Source organism: Herpailurus yagouaroundi, unplaced genomic scaffold, assembly GCF_014898765.1.
Source record: "Herpailurus yagouaroundi ecotype Mexico unplaced genomic scaffold, PumYag 141, whole genome shotgun sequence".
NCBI classification, from domain to species: Eukaryota; Metazoa; Chordata; class Mammalia; order Carnivora; family Felidae; genus Herpailurus; species Herpailurus yagouaroundi.
Genome location: NW_024412396.1, coordinates 34397583 through 34419729, shown reverse-complemented (window position 1 = coordinate 34419729; position 22147 = coordinate 34397583). Strand labels below are relative to the sequence as shown.

Genomic DNA, 22147 nt, shown 5'->3' with positions numbered 1-22147 from the left:
TTTTTTAAGTTTATTTAGGGGCATCTGGGTGGCTCAGTCAGGTAAGCGTCAGACTTCAGCTCAGGTCATGACCTTGCAGTTTGTGGGTTTAAGCCCCGCATCAGGCTGGGCTCACTGCTGTTCAGCGCGGAGCCCACATCGGATCCTCTGTCCCCTTTCTCTCTCCCTGCCCAGCTCACATGTGTTCTCTCTCCCAAAAAAAAAAGTTAAAAACTGTATTTACTTTTGAGAGAGAGTACAAGTAGGGAAGGGGCAGAGAGAGAGGGAAGCCCAAAGTAGGCTCCACACCACCAAAGCTCACTAACAATAAGATCATGAGCTGAAATCAAGAGTTGGACACTTAACTGCACCAGACTCCCCTAAAATCCTTTTTTTAAAGGGAAGGTATTAGTATTGGTCTTAAGACTTGCTAATATTTGTCACAATAAAGGAAAATACCACATACTCAGATTTTTAGGTTCACTATTTAGTTTCTATGAACAGCATATTGAAAGCCATAAATCAGGGCACTTGAGTGGCTCGGTCAGCTAAGCCTCTGACTTCAACTCAGGTCATGATCTCATGGTTTGTGAGTTTGAGCCCCATGTCAGGCTCTGTGCTGACAGCTCAGAGCCTAGAGCCTGCTTCAGATTCCATGTCTCCCTCTCTCTCTGCTCCTCTCCTACTCACACACACACTAGCTCTCTCGCTCTCTCTCAAAAATAAACATTAAAAAAAATTTTTAAGCCATAAATCCTTTCTTTGCCTCATATCCACAGGTTGTTGTTAATAATAAACAAGAAATGGTTACTTTCCTTGAATTTTAAAAGAAATTTCATGTAATCCAAATATATGACTTACATGCTAATGAGATACCATTAAACTAGAAATAGAAATTCATGATTCAAAATTACTCACATATGAAACTCCTGATGGGTCAATCATGTAGAGCTGTGCACCATCATTCACACTGTAAGACCCTAACATGAAACTGCATGAAAGTAAGTTAGGTTTAAACCATAGTTCTTAAAATACCATAAAAATACAATAAAAACAATTATACTTTCTAAGATAAACTACTAATATACATATAAGTCCTAATAAACACTTTGATGAGGTAGTTTCAATAAAAACTAGTATATACTTGAAATTGTTCAAAATTTGTGTGGCTTTGGTTAGTATTAAACTTACTGATGAAACTGATCTGAGAAGACAGCAGTGTAGACAAAGAAGTAACGACAGGTGAAAACTAAGGAATAAACATGAAAAAGCCAAGATAACAAAACTAATGGGAATACATTCAGTCTGCCTCAAATTCTTGTTCCATCCTTTATTCTTTCTTGGTTATTTCCCCAATATTCCTCCAGTTATTTTTCTACAATAATCCAGACTGATTTAATGTGTTTTTATATGTGACAAAATCAGGCCATTAAATAATCATGATATTAGTGATTTTCTGAAATTGTGATTTAGTTTGCCTTAAAAGGAGAAAAGAAACCAGCCTCATCTTAAGTATCACTTCCTATACAGACTACTATGACAGCCAACTGTCCAATTCCTACCCCTACAATCATTTCCTTCCATCTTCCGTGAGACTTATCTCTCAGAATATATAACTGATTATCATAACCCTTCAACGTTTCCTTGTATGGAACATAGACTTCTGTATGATCTTGCCCGTACCTACATCTTCAGTATCCTTCCACATACCAAGTATACTTGACTACCTATACATTACCTGAAATGCCCATGTAATTTCATACTAGTCCCTTTGAATGAAATATTCTTAACCATTCCACCTATATTTCACATTCTTTTCCTTGCCATCTCTTCATGAAAGTGTCCTTTCCCTAACTGATGCCCCACTATAGTCAGTGCATTTCTTCATCATATCACCTATAAAATTGTATCAATGATAACTTACTCATCTTTGTGTCCTACCCCCTCCCACATCTACGACTGACTCATAGTATATGCTCAATAAATATTTGCTGAAAAGTTCTCTCCACTATTTTTACTTGCTTAAAAATAGAGAAATGAATTTATTCAGAGTGCTGTTCAAAGGTTTAATAAAAGTTGAAAGGTATTGAAAGCAAAGGGTTTCAATGTAATTTAAGTGAGAACCTGAAGAACAACTAATATAAAAAATGTCCACAGGCCTATCTTATGGCTAGAATAAAGCTCAGGTTTTCTCTAACATCTGTCCTCAGTAATTTAAATATGACTGATTATAAGCAACTCAAAGGTAGGACTACAGCTAATAAACTTTCTTTCCACAACATTTTAACAGTGGAAGCAGTCGGATGTTAGTAAATGTTTTACCATGATCAAACAGAAATGTTTATTTTTTTTAAGTTATAAACTAAACAAGTCTTTTTAGGAAAATCTAGAGTCATGACAGGTCTCTGAGCCCTATTTAAATATTTACGTGTATTCCAAGTCTCAATACAATTGAATCTCAGCTTTCCTCTCAGAATAAAAACACCAGCAGTTCATCTTAACCGAAATAAAAAATTGTGACTGAGAACTATGAAAGGCAATTTTGTATGGACTCATTCTCGATTGCTAAAAAAACTCCCAATTAAGAGCATTGAACCTAACCGCTTTAAGTATATCAGATGGAAGTTAGTAAGAAAACTGAAGTGTTAGTTTAGTTGGCTACCCTAAAAATAATGACAACAGAGGATGTAGTTAAAATCAGTTTGTTGCCTCCTGAGAATGTTGGGGTCTGACACCAGAGAATTTTTTTTTTTATTTTACTGAGAAATAATTAACATGCAGCACTATACAGCGTATAGCATGATGGTTTGATTTACACATATTGTGAGATGATTACGACAGGTTTAGGAACATCCATCATCTCAAAAAGATACAATGAAGAGAAAAAAATTTTCTCCTTGTGATGAAAATTCTTAGAATGTACTCTCAACAACCTTGCCATATATCACATAGTAGTGTTAACTACAGTCATCATAATGTACACTGCATCCTTAGCATTTATTTATCTTAGAGCCTTTTACCTTTTGACCACATTTCTCCAGAGAATTTATTATAATCAAATTAAAGTTCTTACTATCAGTTCTGTGTTTTCTCGTCACTTCAAATTTGTAGTCTTTTTCACAATTCAAAGTTTTTATTTTGATGTACAGTTTTATTGGATCACTGTCCTAATACTTTTTGGTCATAGCTCATTTTTAAGGGTATAAAAAAAAGGCTAAGATACCAGGGCAAACAGATACCTATAGTCCAGATCTGACTATGTCACAAAATTTCATACCTGCAGCCAAAAGGTCTAACAGCACTGTAGAGTGTATATGCATGTACATACATGGCCACTCTGTCTGCAAGATGCTATAAGGGAGAAAAACAGAAGAGCTTATCAGTAAATTTCTATTACTGTTCAAAAGGTTCCTCAACATATTAGCAACTTTTTTTTTTTTATGTTTATTATTTGAGAGAGAGAGAGAAAGACAGAGAACAAGCAGGGGAGAGTCAGAGAGAGAGGGGGAGACACAGAATCTGAAACAGGCTCCAGGCTCTGAGCTGGCGGCACAGAGCCCGACGCAGGGCTCGAACCCACAGACTGCGAGATCACGACCTGAGCCGAAGTCGGCTGCTTAACCGACTGAGCCACCCAGGCATCCTCAACTTACCTTTAATGGAATGTTATAGCCAAAATTAGATCTGAAGTTGGAAGCTTCTTCTCTTGCAATGTCTGCTAAAGATCGCGCATCCGCCAGCAAACCTGCTACTGCCTGAAAGAAAGTAGGTACCAATTTAGTAAATAAATACCTTCCTGTCACAAACCAAGGAAAGTGTGTAATTACTGTAGGCTTACTTAGTATTTTAACAAGCATCACCATTAGAAACCATTTGGCTTAAAGGTCTTTATAAGGCACTCTGGCATTTTGATGGGATGGGATGAAAAAAGAAGTATGGAATTATAGTTCAGAAATTTACCAAGTGTGACTTCATTGTTTTGTTCAATGACATTCACAAGCAGTATTTCTGTAATTAATCCTCCATGTCTCCCAATTTACCAGTCACTCTAAATTAGCAACAAGAATAAAACTATTGATCTTGATCAGGACTGATCTCTATTTAAAGCAGTTCTATGTCAAGTTACTAAAAGTTTGGGTCTAAAAGCCCAACCTCAAATCTTTTTCAGCTTACTGGCTAATAAATTGCAAGGACAAACCAAAACATGACAAACCACACATCTTCCAAGACTGGTTAACTGCAGTTACCAAACCATGTGCTGAGTGAGATATGCTGGGGGCACTACAGTGAACTCAGTTGTGCAACATTTGGAATTTGGGGGGATACAGATGTTGAAGTAGCTCAGTTTCAACATTAGATCATTCATACTCCTTTTTTTTTTTTTTTTTAAATGTTTATTTTTGAGAGAGAGAAACAGAGTGCAAGTTGGGGAGGGGCAGAGAAAGAGGGAGACACAGAATCTGAAGCAGGCTCCAGGCTCTGAGCTGTCAGCACAGAGTCCGACGTGGGACTCGAACTCTTGAACCATGAGACGAGATCATGACCTGAGCTGAAGTCGGACACTTAACCGACTGAGTCACCCAGGCGCCCTGAGATCATTCATATTCCTTTCAATGCCATCATACTGTTGAGCACCTGGGTTGTTGTGATAAAAAATAAGTATCATACAAAAATCCATTTTGAACAGGAAACGGGGGGGTGAGGAGAGTGCAGTTTAAACTTAAATGTAAAGTGTAAGAAGTTGTGCAGTGCATGTTAGTCATTGTTATTCTTTAAAAATAAAAATATTTTTCTAAAAAAAATAATATTTTTAATTGTATGTGTATTTTTTCTTTCACGGTTATTAAATTTTGGGGACATAAACACTAAGTTGTTTGTAACTAAATGCATAATCAGAACCACTGGGTTGTTCTTTTGGTGTAGGTAAACCGACAAAAAAAATTACTGAAACTCTTAGTACTAGGAACCAAGAAGTCCAGGAATTGCCAGCTTATTTACAGAATTTAAAAGTAAGTGATATCAAAATAATAGCCACTTTTCTACTGCTACCTACTAATAGTAGTAACGATGAAAATTCCTAAAACACAGCACTCATTTCATGCTAAGCATTTTACTTAATTTTAACATTGTAACAACTGTTAGGAGGTAGGTATTACTACTGCCCTACTTTTGCAGGTGAGGAAACTGTTCACAAGAATTTCCCCAAGGTTATTCAGCCAGTAAGTTTCACCATTTAAAGAGTCTTCTGTTGCTTTGGAGAAAGCCTACTGTGAAGTCCAATTCTCAAACCACTGAAGATAACTGCGGAGATGAAACATTAATCCTTTATTTTCTCCAACCCTCTTCAACATGTAATGTTTTGCCAATTTCCAGCTATAAGGAATGCCATCAGTTTCCTGGCTTTAAATTAACAAATGAGACAAATTTTAAAGTTCTAGGGCAACGTTTTCCCATCACTACCTTTAAGGACACACAACTTTTTTCAAAACGCACCTACCTAAATTTTTCTTCTACTAAAAAGAATGTATAATTCACTAGTTTCTTCCTATCAGCTAGGTTACAATCTGGGAAGTTACATCAAAACATACCAGTTTCGTATTGTATGTCAACTATACCCAAATTTTAAGAATAAATAAATATAGAGGTCCACATGACAGAAGAAAAACCATTACCAGTTTCACTGGCATAATAAATTTGTTTGGGAGAAAAAACATGTTCAGAAAAAATCATCATTGAAGAAGCAAAAAAAAAAATCTGTAGCTTTATAGTTTACCAGCTACATTTTACACCTTCATTGGTGACCTACGCTGCCAAGATCTCTTTTCTACACATACTTCCCACCCTTTTGTGTTTGTAACACCTATCATTTAGAAATACCAAAGGGAACCGCAGTATGAGTAGGTCCTATAGGATCTCACCCGGCAGAATGGACTCTGGAGTAACATGTAGGCCAGGCAGACCCAAGTTTGAATCCCCGATTACTTCTTTACCAGCTGTGTTTTCTTATCTATAAAAATGGGATTAATATTACTTTCACTGGCATATCAGACACAGGAAATTTATGTAAAGAGGTTCTAGCACAGTATCTGGCACACACATGTTCTCTTTTCTTCCTTGCCTTTTCAGTAACCAAGGTTAGAATCAGTCCTTTGCGGTTTTTGCTTTTACAGTCTGACATCCATATAGAATGACTTCAGTATATACCAGTAATGTATTTATGGCTTCACTTGCAATTATGCAGAGCAGTAACTAAATACAGCTGCAAGAAATTAAACATCGTTTCTTGGTGCTCCATTTTACTACAATACAAAGATATAAAAAGCTAAAAATTCTATGCCTCTCAAGCTTATACTTTCACTGGTGATCTACACTGCCAAGATCTCCTTTCTACACATACTTTCCACCTTTTTCCCCTCATTTTCTTAAGGCAATTTTTCAAATATATCTCCAATCAGATTACAAGAACACTACCTTTCTTTTGGACAGTGAACTATTCACAAGCCAGTATCAGTAATCACTCTGTGATTACTTCTGTGGCTGCTCTCTGATTGGTTTCTGCCTCAGTTCTGACGTAATAAATGAGTTGCTATAATCACAGTTTAACATATTACGGTTACTTCACAAGAAAGAAATTGGACAACGCAAAAAGGAACATTTTAAAATGTGACCTACCATTCCAACATGCCGATCAACATTAAAAAGTCGTTTGTTGGAACCTTCTTCATAAAGTTTAGAAAGGACTAACTTTTCTACCCCAAAGACAACGCCATCTTTACATCTGATTCCAATAGCTGTACTGGAACAAGTAGAAAAAAATCAATTTTTTTAACTGAAAATAAAAGGAACTTCATAAACTTTAAGTTTAAAAAAAAACATAAAAATAGGTAACATTTTTTAAAGCATGCTAAATTTAAATTTAAAACAAATACATTTGAAAACGAGAAAGAGGACAGCCTGAAGTGTGATAAATTAGGTCCATGTAAATGTACATCATGAGATGACCAAAAAAATCTAGCATATCATGACATAAAAAGATATTAATACTTGTGAGAAAAGATGCCAACAAAATAGTACAAAATGGCACAGTGTCTGACACATGATAATATAATAAATGTTGACTTAGCTCATGTCCATTAAAAATGGTACATAAAAATGCATAGAAAAGACAGGTTATATACAAACCAAAAAGTAAACAGTGACTAATCTAAGTGGAAAAATTAAGAGTTCTTTTCTTTTGCTCATTTGCTTCTTTTGCAACAACCAGTGCTTATAAAACTATATCAAAGAATATACATTTGAAAACAAAATGGATCTTAATCTCTTAAGTAAAATGTGGAGAAATTATATGCTACCACTTCAAGATGAAAATATATCATTAACTTTGTTCTTCTAATTCTTTTTTAATTTTTTTTTAACATTTATTCATTTTTGAGAGACAGAGACAGAGCGGTAGAGGGGCAGAGAGAGAGGGAGACACAGAATCCAAAGAAGACTCCAGGCTCTGAGCTGTCAGCACAGAGTCTGAAGTGGGGCTCAAACTCACTGACCGCGAGATCATGACCTGAAGTCGGACACCTAATCGACTGAGCCACCCAAGCGCCCCTTTTTTAAAATTTTTTTTAATGTCTGTTTATTTTTGTGAGAGAGAGAGAGAGAGAGGAAGAGGGAGGGGCAGAGAGAGAGGGAGACATAACGTGAAGCAGGTCACAAATGGCAAGTTCGTGAGCTGAGCAGAAGCTGGACGTTTAACCAACTGAGCCACACTGGCACCCCTTCTAATCCTTTTAATAAAAAGGGAATTCTGATGAAAAAAAACAGATAAATGAACAGAGCCACACACAAATTTCACAAAAAATTTCAGACACTCCTTCTCTCACGTATCAGGTATCTTCAATGGTTCCCCTTTTGAGTTTAAACTCCTTGGTCCAGCTTTCAATCCTGAGAATCTACAAAGCCCACCTAGCTTATTGAATTTCCTATTATAAATCCCACACACTACTGAATTCAACTTCACTATCTTCCCTCAAACACCTTATGTTCATTTTTGCTTTTATGTGGTACTAGCAAAAAGTATTTACATGTGGACTTTACTAAAATTCTGCAAACGGGCACGTGGTGGCTCAGTAGGTTAAGTATCCAACTCTTGATTTTGGCTCATGAGATAGAGCCCTGCATCTGGCTCTGCTGACAGCACAGCCCTGCTTGGGATTTTCTCTCTCCCTCTCTCTCCCTGCCCCTCCCCTGCTCTCTCTCAAAATAAATACACTTAAAAAAAAATAAGAGTAAAATAAAATTCTGGAAACACTTCCCTACTCCACCTCTAATCCAAAAGATTTCATTATATAAATGAAAAAATTTGGCTCAAACACCAACACTATTTGTTTACCAGGCAAAAAAAAAAAGTCCTTCAAGAGGACTTTTTAAGAGAATGAGACATTATTAAATAAATTATTTTTTAAAAGTCTTTTAGGGGCACCTGGGTGGCGCAGTCGGTTAAGCGTCCGACTTCAGCCAGGTCACGATCTCGCCGTCCATGAGTTCGAGCCCCGCGTCGGGCTCTGGGCTGATGGCTCAGAGCCTGAAGCCTGTTTCTGATTCTGTGTCTCCCTCTCTCTCTGCCCCTCGCCCGTTCATGCTCTGTCTCTCTCTGTCCCAAAAATAAATAAACGTTGAAAAAAAAAATTAAAAAAAAAAAAAAGTCTTTTAATTCATCCCAAAGCTGCTTTAGATTCCAAGATACAACGATCATGTAAGTATAACTGACTGCAAAATCTCTTCAATAAAGGACTCATATATGTGTCAACAAGCTAATAGTTCAACCAAGATATTACAATGGTACCAAGGAATAATTTTGGCACATTACACTAAACAATAAAAGACAGAGTGAAGGAAATGAGTCCAACAAGAAGATATCTTAGTGAGTCCCACACTTTTGGGGTGTGGCAGCAGAAAAGAATTAAAAAAAAAAAAAATCCTGCTGGATGTGACAAACTGCATAGGACACTTCAAACACAAGGAAATAAAAGATAAAATGACAGGGGCGCCTGGGTGGCTCAGTTGATTACACATCTGATTCTTGATTTCAGCTCAGATCATAATTTCACAATTTGTAGCCCCATGTGAAGCTCAGCATAGAGCCTGCTTGAGATTCTTCCTCTCACTCTTCCGTTCTCCCACTTGCACTATCTCTCTCTCTCTCTCTCTCTCAAAATTTAAAAAAAGATAAAATGACAAAGTAACAAACCTAACAGCCAAGCAAACAATGCTATAAATCAAGAATTTTAAAAAGGAAAATGGGCTGGCAAAGATGATAAAGGAATTTGGTTATACACACTACATGTGAGACATGGTGGAATGTCTAAGTGGATAACCTTGGAACCAACAGGAAATATAGGACTGAGGCTCATGGAAAGATCTGACCTAAAAAGAGATCCGGAAATGACCAGTAAGTTGAGATTATTTTAGGGCACCTATTATTTTGTACCAAAGTAACATAAAAAGCCTAATTACCAAAAATATGGAAAAGGAGATACTTGATACCTGATTAAAACATACTAAATTTCAAGTAAAACAATGTTTCTTACCTACTATTTTCCACAGCTTTCATAGCATATTCAACTTGAAAAACTCTTCCATCAGGAGAGAATGTAGAGGCTGACAGGTCATACTGGGAAGAAAAAGGTAACAATAAGCTTAAATTATGTATCTTTCGCAATAATAACCTTATTATCTTTATTTCTAAATGGCTTACACATCAGAAAGATGAGGGGAAGGAAGGAGTGTTAAATCTCAAAGATTTTGCTTTGAAGAGGAAAAGGCAGCATGTCAGAGTGGCAAAAGCAACTGAGAAAAGCTAGTTTAGATTTCTGCTACTGAAAAGCAACAGATACAAGTCCAAGGTAAAGTCAGATGTTTTCTGCACTGAACAAAGTTCATTTTTGTACAAAATGGACATGCTCTGGGCTCCAGATCACCACAATAAAGTGAGTAAAATAAACTTTTTGGATTCCCAGTGTATATTAAAGTTATGTTTATACCGTAGTCTACTCAGTGTGCAGGAGCATTATGTCTGAGCTGTTAGTGAGTTGTAATCACTGATCACAGATCACCATAACAAACTTAGGAGTAATAAAAAGGTTTGAAATATTGCAAGAATTACCAAAATGTGACACAGACATGAGGTGAACAAATGCTGTTGGAAAAATGGCACCAACAGACCTGCTCAAAACACAGTTGCTACAAACCTTCAATATGTTAAAAAGAAAAAAAAATGCAATCTGTGAAGTGTGTGCCTGTACTATGGTATGGTAGAATCAGAACTGTTGTCAGAACAGGTTAATTCATTGCTGTGGCACTAACAAACTGAAAGACCTTAGGGGAAAAAATACAGCATTTAAACATTTAATAAACATCTATTATATATAGTCACTATAAGAAATTACAAAGAATGGGGGCACCTGGGTGGCTCAGTCAGTTGTATGTCTGACTTTGGCTCAGGTCATGATATTTCTGTCCGTGGAGTTCGAGCCCCACATCGGGCTCACTACTGTCAGCGCAGAGCCCACTTCAGATAGTTTGTCTCCTTCTCTCTGCCCCTCCCCTGCTCATATTCTCTCTCAAAAATAAATAACACATTTAAAAAGAAAAAAAAAGCAATTACAAAGAATACTCACTTTTTTAAATGTTTATTTATTTATTTTGAAAGAGAGAACAAGCAGTGGAGGGGCAGAGAGAAAGGGAGAGAATCCCAAGCAGGCTCCAAGGAGTCAGCACAGAGCCCCATGAGGGGCTCAAACTCACGAACTGTGACATCATGACCTGAACTGAAATCAAGAGTCGGAGCTTAACCTACTGAGCCACCCAGCAGGCGCCCCTACTCATTCTTTTTTTTTTTTTTTTTTTTTTTGAGAAAGAGAGAGAGAGTATATGTGTGTGGGGGAGAGGGGCAGAGGGAGAGAAAGAATTTTAAGCAGACTCCACGCTCAGCACAGAGCCTGATGCAGGGCTTAAACCCACGACCCTGGGATCATGACCCAAGCTGAAATCAAGAGTTGAGGGCTCAATCTACTAAGCCACCCAGGAGCCCCAAAGGATACTCATTCTTGAAGTCTTTCATTTTCAAATGAGACCACACACAAATCTATGTGCTGGAAATACAGCAGTAAACTAGAAAAAGGATTATGATGAAAAGAAGACAGGGTGAAGAGACAATCTGAGAACCTAGTACAGACTACCTGATCAGGGAAGACCTTGCTAGAACATATGTATATTTAGCTATTTAGGCGCAGCCAGACCTAAATGACAAGTAAGTAGCCATTTAGAATATGGAGGAGCCATTGTGGCCTTTGGCATAAAAATCTTAGGGTAGAAATAAGGGTAGCACAATGTGGGAAAAGAAACAGGCCACTGTGTCTTGAGCACTAAGTGGTGGAGAGAAGAATAAATCATATCAGAGGCATGTAAAGGCCAAACTATTTTGAGACTCCTAAGGCTGATGTACGAAGTTTTTATCTTACTCTAAATGCAACAGGAAGTCACTGGAGTTGAAGCAGGGGTGGAGGGAGTGATACAATCTCATTTTTCTAAAACTTCATCTGGAACACAAACTATAGAGAGAAGGGTGGAAGCAGAGATCAAGTATTCCAAAGGTGGTGGCTTAGATTAAGGGAAAAGAGATGAAAGACTAGATTTGTGAGGGCAAAGTTAAAAAAAAAAAAAAAAAAAAAAACACCTTGCTAATGGATTGGCTCTAGGAGAAAAGAAATTAAACTTGACGGATGCCTGGGTGGCTCAGTGGTAGAAGTGTCGGACTGGATTTCAGCTCAGGTCATGATCTTGAAGGTAGTGAGATCGAGCCCCACCTCAGGCTCTGTGTCATCAGTTTCTCTCTCTCTCAAAAATAAACAAACATTTTTAAAAAATAATAAAAATAAATTAACTTGAATCATAGACTTTTTTCATTTGAGCAACTAGAACTGGACCATTCACTGAGCTGAAGATTGTAGGAGATGCAAAATGTAGGGGAGGGGGAAACCCAGAGCTCTACTTTGGACATGTAGTTTGAAATGCTTATTAAACAATCAGGTGGAGGGACACCTGGATGGCTGGGTCAGTTAGGCATCTGACTTCGGCTCAGGTCATGATCTCACAGCTCTGAGTTTGAGCCCCGCGTAGGGCTCTGTGCTGACAGCTCAAAGCATGGAGCCTGCTTCTCATTCTGTATCTCCCTCTCTCTCTGCCTCTCCCCCACTTGTGCTCTGTCTCTCTCAATAATGAATAAATGTAAAAAAAAAAAATTAAAACAAAAACAATCAAGTGGAGATAAATGTCAAGTACACAGGTCTTCATACTTGGAGTTCTTGGAAAAAGCAAAGACCAAAGTGGTCTTCACTTCAACAGTGGTGCTTCCTGATCAATTTCCTGGTCTATTAAACCAAGATCCTTAACTCTACTATCGTAATACCAAAATATCTCACATGTTTATATTTACCAAGTATTTTTTAAAGGGCTTTCAGAACAAAACACTATTAATTGAAGGTAATAGTAATGTAGTGGCGAAGTCAATTTGCTACACCATGCATAACTGAGCATCTACTAATCTAAAACCGTTGTCATAACTTTAGTATCTCATAACCGAATGGATTAAATCATTCCAATTATCAAACTAGGAAAACCAGTACCTGGGCTTAATGCTGAGTATCAAAATCTTGTGAACACTGGGAACTGATGAACTTAGACACCCATTAGTCTATGCCTGTAGTGCACACAACGAATAAATACTTCTAAATAAAAACTAGATTATCTATACGGAGAAATACATAAAAGGAATAAGCAAAAGGCTGCATGTGTGCGGTACGTTTAACACAGGAAAGTAGTAAACTGAACAAGTTAACAAGTCCAACTCCAAAATCCCCAAGTCTGTTAACAGAAGCGGTTAAGTCCCTAGCTAATAATTTAAATGTTTACCGTACCGATACCTCAAAGTGATGTTAAGTAATTCGTACAGGAAAAGCTGGGACAAAGGGAAAACTTTTGTAAAGCCTCCTTCAGATTTCACTTTTGAGACAATGTTTCTATCAACTCTGCCCCGACAGGGGTTCCAGGGACTCCTGCAAAGCGGACGGTCAGTACACTCGAAGGCAACATGGGGAAGGCCCAGTGAGTCAGCAGCACCCTGGGAACTGCAAAGGCGGTCCATGGAAAGCTGCGTCCCAGACCTTGGAATCTAAAGCCGCCTGGCCTCGACGGTTCTCAAGAAGCTGTCTCCCAAACGCTTCACACCCTATTACAGGCTCCACGAGTTTCCCCTTTCGGTTTCCCTAAGCGGCCAAAGAAAGTGACTCAGCAATCCAAAGCGGCTCCCAATCACACTGCTGCGCCGCCCAGCCCGCCACACCTGAGCTGAAGAGCTTCAGGTCACGGTCACCCTAAATGAGGGGCCTACAAATTAGCAGGAAAGAATGCTGGGCACCAGACAAGGGGAAGTGGCCCACCTGGCCGAAGGCAGTCCCGGCGCACGCCGAGGCGGCGCACCCCAAGCGGTGTGTCCAAGTTCCCTTCAACGCTAATCTTTTGGCTACTCCATTAGGCCAAGAGGCTATAAACTCACCCCAGTCCCGATGGAGCTCATCGTGCAGAAACCTCCGGGACGCGGAGGGCTTCAAGGCCTAAAGCGCTCCCCCAATACCGCAGCCCCCAGACTAGTAACAGGCTCTCTCATTGGCTGCTCTTTCAACCAATAGCCTTGTCCTCTGTGGCTAGTTCCTCTAACGTCAGCCTGGGAAATAGAGGATTGTGGGAAAAGGAGGGGCTTGGCGGGCGGTGTGCGTGTACGGAAGCAAATGAGGTGGGGGGGAAGGAAGAAAGGCCGCGGGGGTTCTTTATTACTCAGTTTCTGTCCCTAGTGTCGTTGAGTCGTCAGAGTCATCGGGTAGGTTGAGGAGCTGCTTCATTCCATTTCCTAGAAATTATTATTTACCTTTAATCTTATCCCTCTTTTTCGCTACTTTATTCTTTCTTGAAGCAAAGCGGAGGGATGCTGTCACACTCTACAAAGACCAAAGAAAGTGGTAAGGGAGAAGTCTCCCTTCACCCTTGGCATCCTGGTTCCCTCCCAGTATCTTGGTATCCCTTTCACCCACCTGTTCTTACAAGAAGGAAGGAAGTTTCACTCTAAATGCACGTTTGAGCTCAGGTCGGGATTTTACAGAAGAATTACTATCTTTTCTATGAGTATGACTCTAGTAAAATTAAGGATAAGACTGATTACCTATTGAGCTCTAGCAGGTCCCAAGTACTCTGTTGAACACTGTTGATTAACCGGTGAAGGAAACAATCCCATCCCATTAAATGGGAGGAAATGGGCGTAAAAGAGGAAATAGGCAAAACAGTTGCACCTTGTACTTAAAAAGGTAAGAGACAATGGAGGCCTGGTATTTAGGGAATAACTTTCTGATTGGCTAATATTTAAACTGAAATTTAGGATTGTTATGGGAATATAAGCTTGTTATAAGAACTGCCAGGTCAGTCTGGCCTGTCACAGTTGTCATGATTCTAGCCTCCTTCAATCTGGAAAATACTTGCTTAATATTTCTTCATGTTTCACGGCATTAACATTTTTGAAGAATACAAACCATTTATATTATGGGGTATTCCTCAATTTAGGTTTGTATGATATTTTTCATGATAGGAGTCAGGTGATAAATTTTCAGCAGGAATGCCTCAAAAGTAACCTTTCATTCATATTATAGCATTATATTAGTAGGCACATGATGTCTGTTCTATTGCTGATGATGTTAACTTGCTTAAGATTTCTCCACCATAAAGTTTCTATTTTGCTCTTTGTAATTAATAAATATCTTGTGAAGAAATACTTTGAGACTACTCTTATAAATATCCTACTAGTAGCTCCTCAATCTTTTACCAACTAATTATAGTATTCCATGATTCCTAGTTGGATGGATTAGTATGCTTGCCTAATTGGTGATTTTCTAATTCCATCATTCCTTCCACATATGTTATTGCCTTTCTGTTGTCAGGTCGTTAGTTTTTTAAGCAGGGGAATTATATGATCTAATTTAAGTTATTAAATTATCTCTCTTGCTTCAGTGTGAAGACTGATAGATAAGGGAGACTATTTGGAAAGCTATTGCAGTCTTTGAGCAAGAAGTAATGGAGAGTGTTTTGGACAGCGGTAGTGGCAGTGGAAGTAGAAATGTGTTGATGGATTTTCGGTATATAGGGCTTGCTGAAACATTGGATGTAAAAAAAAGGGAGAAGGAAGAGTTTCAGTTGCTTCTTTCTGCTAATGAAGCATTATAATTAATGGTTAGTTTTTATTCTTGAACAAATGGATAAAAGCTTTGAATTTATTTGGAAGACTAGCCATTTAATTTACCTATCCTTCATTGAAATATTCTAGTTGCCACCAAAACCCATAAAATATCTAGGAATAAATCTACCCAAAGAGGTGAAAAATCTATACACTGAAAACTATAGAAAGCTTATGAAAGAAATTTAAGAAGACACAAAAAAATGGAAAAATAGCTCATGCTCCAATATTTAACAAATATTGTTAAAATGACAATGCTACCCAAAGCAATCTACATATTCAATGCAATCCCTATCAAAATAATACCAGCCTTCTTCACAGAGCTAGAACAAACAATCCTAAAATTTGTATGGAACCAGAAAAGGCCCGAATAGCCAAAGCAAACTTGAAAAAGAAAACCAAAGCAGGAGGCATCACAATCCCAGACTTCAAGCTATACTACAAAGCTGTAATCATCAAGACAGTATATTACTGGCACAAAAACAGACACTCAGATCAATGGAACAGAATAGAGAACCCAGAAATGGACCCACAAACGTATGGCCAACTTATCTTTGACAAAGCAGGAAAGACGATCCAATGAAGAAAGACAGTCTCTTCAGCAAGTGGTTCTGGGAAAACTGGACAGCAACATGCAGAAAAATGAACCTGCACCACTTTCCTACACCATACACAAAAATAAACTCAAAATGGATGACCTAAATGTAAGACATGAAGCCATCAAAATCCTTGAGGAGAAAGCAGGCAAAAATCTCATTGACCTTGGTCACAGCAACTTCTCTTTTTTTTTTTTTTAATTTTGTTTTTTTTCAACGTTTATTTTTTTGGGACAGAGAGAGACAGAGCATGAACGGGGGAGGGGCAGAGAGAGAGGGAGACACAGAATCGGAAACAGGTTCCAGGCTCTGAGCCATCAGCCCAGAGCCCTATGCGGAGCCAAACTCACGGACCGCGAGATCGCAACCTGGCTGAAGTCGAACGCTTAACCGACTGCGCCACCCAGGCGCCCCTGGCCACAGCAACTTCTTACTCAACACGTCTCTGGAGTTTGGCTCAGGTCATGATCTCACAGTTGGTGGGTTCAAGCCCCGCATTGGGCTCTGTGCTGAGCTCAGATCCTGGAGCCTGCTTCAGATTCTGGATTCTGTGTCTCCCTCTCTCTGCCCCTCCCCTGCTCATACTCTGTCTCTCAAAAATGAATAAACGTTAAAATTTAAAAAAAAAAATTTAAAAGAGAACCATTGATGATAAATAAGGAAAAAAAAAAGAAATATTCTAGTTGCATTTTTTTGATGAGGGGTTTTAACAAGGGTATTTTGACCAGGGTAAGCCAATAAAGTGCTGAAGAAAACTGAAGAATATAGTCTTAGGAGGGTTCATTTTGGAGGTCAACTACAAGTACTTTAAATTGGTTAGAAGTTCAGTTAAACTTTTAACTAACTTAACTACTTGTGTACGATAAGCATTATTTGAGTGCCTAGTGCCTACTATATTTTCATTAATAATTAAGATTTTGGTGCCCGTTCTGAACTTGTCAGATGAATTGCCTATTTTGGGGCTGGACTGTTAATTTGTCTTGTATCTTGGAGGAATGCATTGAATCATGGTCCCAAGTTCTTTGACTATTTGCCTGATTCATTAGAAAACTTAAAAGGGGTGGGTATGGATTTATTTGTTTTTATTAAATTACTCCAAATTACCTTTGGAAGTAGTGGATATAAAATTGGTATGTAATTTACACATATCTTTCTTACAGTAAGCTTTTTAAGTTTATCACAATCTATTTTATACATCCATCTATTAGAAAACATAACACAGTGTTTTGTGTATGGTAGCCACTTAATGAATGTGTTGAAAATGCCAATAAATACAAATTCATTCCCCAGGTACATTTGCCAACTTATAACAAAACAAAACAAAACATAGTTTGCAGTTGCAAGAACAAAAACTGTTAGTGAATAATTGTATTTTAATATTTTAGGCTTGAATTTTTAAATATTCTACTTAAATCCTAGGCATACTTTGAGTACTTAAATATATAATATTATTTTATGCCATACCTAATTATTTTCTTAATTAAGTAGCTCAGAAAAAGTGATGGCCAATGCGTTAAATTTCTAAATACTGAAATTTAAGAATTCTTTATTCTTTGTTATATACAATTAGACTTATATGGCCCCCATCACAGAGATTTGCAGAGTTCCTTGTCTAAAGAAGTTCACTAATATTTCAGGATATGTATATTTCCATAGGAGATTGATCCATTGTCTCGGGTTGTCAAAATTTGATCAAAGTCCGTTCTTCTCTTTTCCTCTTAGAATTAATAATCTTGACTGTAGGATTCAGTGACTCTATAATCCTTTCCTCCCAGCTTCTGTCATTTGAATCGGATGGTAATAACAACCCCTGAGGGTCCTATGTCTCCATCGTCAGGCAGTTACCGAAAGAGACCTTATTTTAATTGAACCAGAATCCCCTTCTTCAATTTAACTTTCCTTGACTAGATCTCATTAAAGGAAAATTAGCTAAGCGCTACTGTTCTTCCGTGAAACTAACGTCATAGAGGTTGGACTTAGTTTACTAATGCTGCGCCCCAAATTGTAGGAATCCAATCTGCCATTTGATAGAAGGCAGATAGCCTTAAGTGTTTCTGTAAAAAACATAACATATTGGGCAGTAAATATTTTAAAACACTTAAAAAAGAGTCAATGATTCTAATAATACAGACTCTCGTAAGTTTTCAGTGATCTTGGGATACACACAAAATAAAAGTATTAAATGTAAGTAAAATTAAATGTTTTTAAAGAATTCTTAAAAAGAATTCGGAATTGCATATTTAATAATGATACAAAAATTTTTATAAGTAAAAAGTAATATAGAGAAGTAAAACCAAGTGTAGTTGAACACTGATCAAGAGACAGAAAAACACAGTTGTGCCACAGGCGCCCGGCTAGCTCAGTCGGTAGAGCATGGGACTCTTAATCCCAGGGTCGTGGGTTCGAGCCCCACGTTGGGCGCAGAAGCTTTTGGGCTTCAATTCTATTTCCCCTTGAAATATTTTGGGGTTCCTCCAAATCATCATAGCTAAGAAGAGTTCTCTAAACTGAATTAATGCTTTAAGCAAATCTAGGGAGAAAAAACCATTTGGCAAACGAAACCGCTCTCGAGCTACGCTTGCACATATGAAATCAAATGATTTTCAGCAATGCTGAACCACCTCCTTAGAGCACAGACGAAGCCGAAAGGTTACAGTTTAAAGTTGAGACTGGTTTTCCGTGTTCCTATGCATACTTGCATAGTTGTTGGTAGAGGGAGATTTTTCCTTTTATGGGAACAAAATTACGAACCCCAATTTTGGCAGCTTTCAAGAACTATGAGATCCTACGTAAAAGCAGTTGGCGGGCGGATGGATAGGTGGGGGAGGACTTGGGAGAAAATGTCTTCCTTCACGTCTATGTTTATTTTACTTTTTCTTCCTCTCAGTAAAGGGCGTGTCCTGAGGAAAGGGGCGGGGGGGGGGGGGTAGCGAGCGAGGACGATCCCCTGGAGAAACAAACATGCCGTGAGAAACGTTTCTTTCCGTGTTGGGATCTACACTGACGGTGCCTCTTCAAGGTTTCTTCCATTGTTCCTGGGACTGTGCTTGGGATCTATCCATCCAATTGGGTGGAAATTAGGAAGTTAGCATTCTGTTAAAGGTGAGGCTCTTTGGGCCAGAAGCACAAAAGAACGGAGATGTGAAAATTCGGAGAGGCAGTTCGGTATCTGGGGAGGCAGGATCTCCGCCTTCTTCACTGAGAAGTTTGACCGCATCAGAGGAAAGCACGCGGGCGGGACCGCCGGCAGGAGGCAGGTTCCCGGAGCTCCCGGACCCCGCCGGGAGGGGAACGAGCCGCGTTTCACGGAAAGCAACCCCATCGGGAGCACCCGGCCCCTACCTCCGCAGGTTATCCACCGGCTTTCCTCCTACTAAACGACCAATTTTTCCCTCTCCCTCCCCCCCCCCCAACAAACAAACGTGCTGTTATTTCTTTATCTTAAAACAGAGTAAAAACTGACCTAATTTTCCCGCAGGTTACCGTTCTATTTCTCTGCAGTCTCCCGTGCTCACCCTTCTTCTCCCATCTCTTAATGCTGACAATCCCCTTCAAAAAAAAAAATAAATAATAATAATAAACAAAATAAATAATATTTGGCTTAATACACATTGCATGGAGGGATGTGGGGTGTCTGTTAAGAGGGTATTAGAAAGAACCTATTATAGGATCTGGGCTTTACTTGGGTAATATTGCAGGGGTGGGGAGTCCTAACAAGTGAGGGCCCCTTCTGGATTGGGTGTTCTCAAGGGCAATTCTATGTTGTTAATAAAACCTATCTATAGGGAAAGCAGACCACAGGAGAGATAAAAGCTGAAATTGACAAAGTCACTCAGGTGGCAAGAGGATGTTTGCTGTTTCCAGTTGGAGAGTGAGTTCATGAGGTAGGCATGATTTCCTGTCCCTCTCCTCTCCCTAGAAGACATGATGGTATTTGCATGTGAATGTGAAAATTCTAAGCTTCTAATCATGGCTTGGAGTTTTCTGGTGACCAGCCCTCATCCTGAAGTGATCCCGGAGCCCTCCAAGAATTGCCTCATTAGGAAAAAAAGACACTCCTATTAACCAAAGGAATTCTTAGGCATTTGGTATAATGCTCCTAACACCCTCATCACACAGGAAATTACAAGGGTTTTAGGATCTCTGTGTCAGCAACCATGGGCAGAGGCCTAATATAAATTTACACTTGCCTAATTTCTCTCTTCAAATAATAAATGAGCCCAACCACTGTTCTCATCGGCAACTAGGCCACCACCCACTTTACCCTACGTTGTTTTCCCCATAACTGCTCTTATCTTCTAACTTACTGTGTCAGTATCTGATTCTTTACTTTCTCTACCCCTTGGAACGACAGCTTTTTGTCTTTGCTCACTAATGTAACTCAAGCGCCTAAATTAGCTTCCGGCAGATGTTCAATAAATATATGCTGAACTGCTGAATTAAGTAGGGTGTATTCATTTCCTAGGGCTGCCATCCCCAACTATCACAACTGGTGGCTTAAAACGGAAATGAACCTGCTGTAGGCTTCTTTCTCCTAGCTTTCTGGTGTCACCAGCAACCCCTGGTGGTCCTGGACTTGTAGGGGCGGAGCTCCAATTTCTGCCTTGGTTAATACCTGTTTTCTCCTTGTGTATCTGTCTCATGGCATTTCCCTCGTCTTGTAAGGATACCAGTCATATGGGATTGGCGTCTACCAAAATGACATCTTAATTTGATTGCATCTGCAAAGACTCCGTTTCCAAGTAAGGTCATCATATTCAGAGATACTGGAGGTTAGGACTTCAACGTTACTTTTCTGCGGCACACAATTCAACACCTAACCGGGGGCTCCATTCTTTAAACTCAACTGGTAGGTGTCTATCACTTTATAGCCAGATACCTATAAAGCTCTATTTCAGAGATCTTATTTTTCATATTATTCAGTGTTGAAACTTCTCATAAATAACTCAAATTCAATAAAATTTTAAAAATTAAGCTTACTACAAAAAAGATAATGTTAATACAGTAGTGAATCCATGGGGCACGTGGGTGGCTCAGTCAGCTGAGCGTCCGATTCTTGATTTCGGCTCAGGTCACCATCTTGCAGTTTGTGGGTCCAAGCCCCGCATTGGGTTCTGCACTGTCAGCATGGAGCCTGCTTGGGATTTTCTCTCCCTCTGTCTCTCTGCCCCGCCCTCCCTCTCGCTGTCTTGTTTTTTAAAAAAAAAAAAAAAAAAAAAAAAAAAAACTTAAAATAATCAACAGCGAATCCATACTATTAACAACTAATGGTATACCTACTCCTGGCAATCCCACGGAGAGGTTTCAAAGCTAAGAAATAAAGGGGCTTTGTCTCATGAAGTTTATATTCCAGAGATGTGCTTCTGGGAAAGATGACTACTTTTGGGGAAAGGGTGCTGTGGGAGAGTGGCAGATCCAGAGGATAAAAGAATCTCACTTTTCAGAATGAATCCATTAGGAAACTGGACGGCAAAATTGATCTTTCATAGTTTTATTTGCTGCTTTTAATATGGTTTTCAAGTTCTTCATGACCTCATCCTAAATTATAACTAGCAATGCCTCATCTCCATGCCAAATGTTTTAAGACTTTGTGTAGAGAATTCAGTTCACATAGACTAGAATAACTCCAGTTAAAATTCTATTCATCCTTCAGGAACAAGGGCAACAGCTTCCTCTATGAAGCTTTCTTCAACTCTCTGGTCAGGATCATCTACATCAGTAACAAGAAACCAATACCCTTATGGCTGCTACCACATTCTGTCATCAGTTTGCACCATCCACTTCTACTAACCTGACAACCTCCTAAGGGCAAAGGCTCAGGTCTCATTACTGCAGCATTTACAGTGTCTAAAACCACTAGATGCAAAGTGGACAGACCAATAAATACTGAACGAATCTTAGTCTTGTGCTACTTAGTCTTGTGCTACTAGTCTTGTGGTGATGAAGTATAGCTAGAAGTATTTTTAAAACACACACACACACACACACACACACACTTTCCTATTCTTCATGCCAGGAACCAGCTCTTTCAAGTATCAGCTGGAGCTGGTACCTTCACACAAAAAGCATATGGCAAAACTAGGAAGCACCCAGAAAAGGACAATCAAAATGATTAAATTATGAGTAAGAATGGACATGGGATATGTAGACCAGGAAATGTATCAACTCCTACTCTGGCTTAAGAAATATGAGTACATTCTTCAGAAATAGGTGTATACGTATTTTCACAGGCACATGGAAA

General features: G+C 38.8%; 1 protein-coding gene and 1 non-coding gene across 2 annotated transcripts in view; one reads left to right on the top strand and one right to left on the bottom strand.

The window, feature by feature from the left end:
• PSMA3 (proteasome 20S subunit alpha 3) overlaps positions 1-13719 on the bottom strand; it is a 20147-nt gene extending 6428 nt beyond the window's left edge. The window contains exons 1-6 of the mRNA XM_040477267.1: positions 13589-13719; positions 9564-9646; positions 6652-6775; positions 3633-3734; positions 3257-3330; positions 898-970 (exon numbers count right to left, since the gene is read on the bottom strand). Coding sequence (XP_040333201.1) covers positions 898-970; positions 3257-3330; positions 3633-3734; positions 6652-6775; positions 9564-9646; positions 13589-13609 — 477 coding nt within the window. The 5' untranslated portion in view covers positions 13610-13719. The remainder of the gene's footprint in view (positions 1-897; positions 971-3256; positions 3331-3632; positions 3735-6651; positions 6776-9563; positions 9647-13588) is intronic.
• A 4535-nt stretch (positions 13720-18254) lies between these two features.
• On the top strand, positions 18255-18327 carry TRNAK-CUU (transfer RNA lysine (anticodon CUU)). The gene has a single exon. It is a non-coding gene; the product is annotated as a tRNA-Lys (tRNA).
• Positions 18328-22147: the final 3820 nt, after the last annotated feature.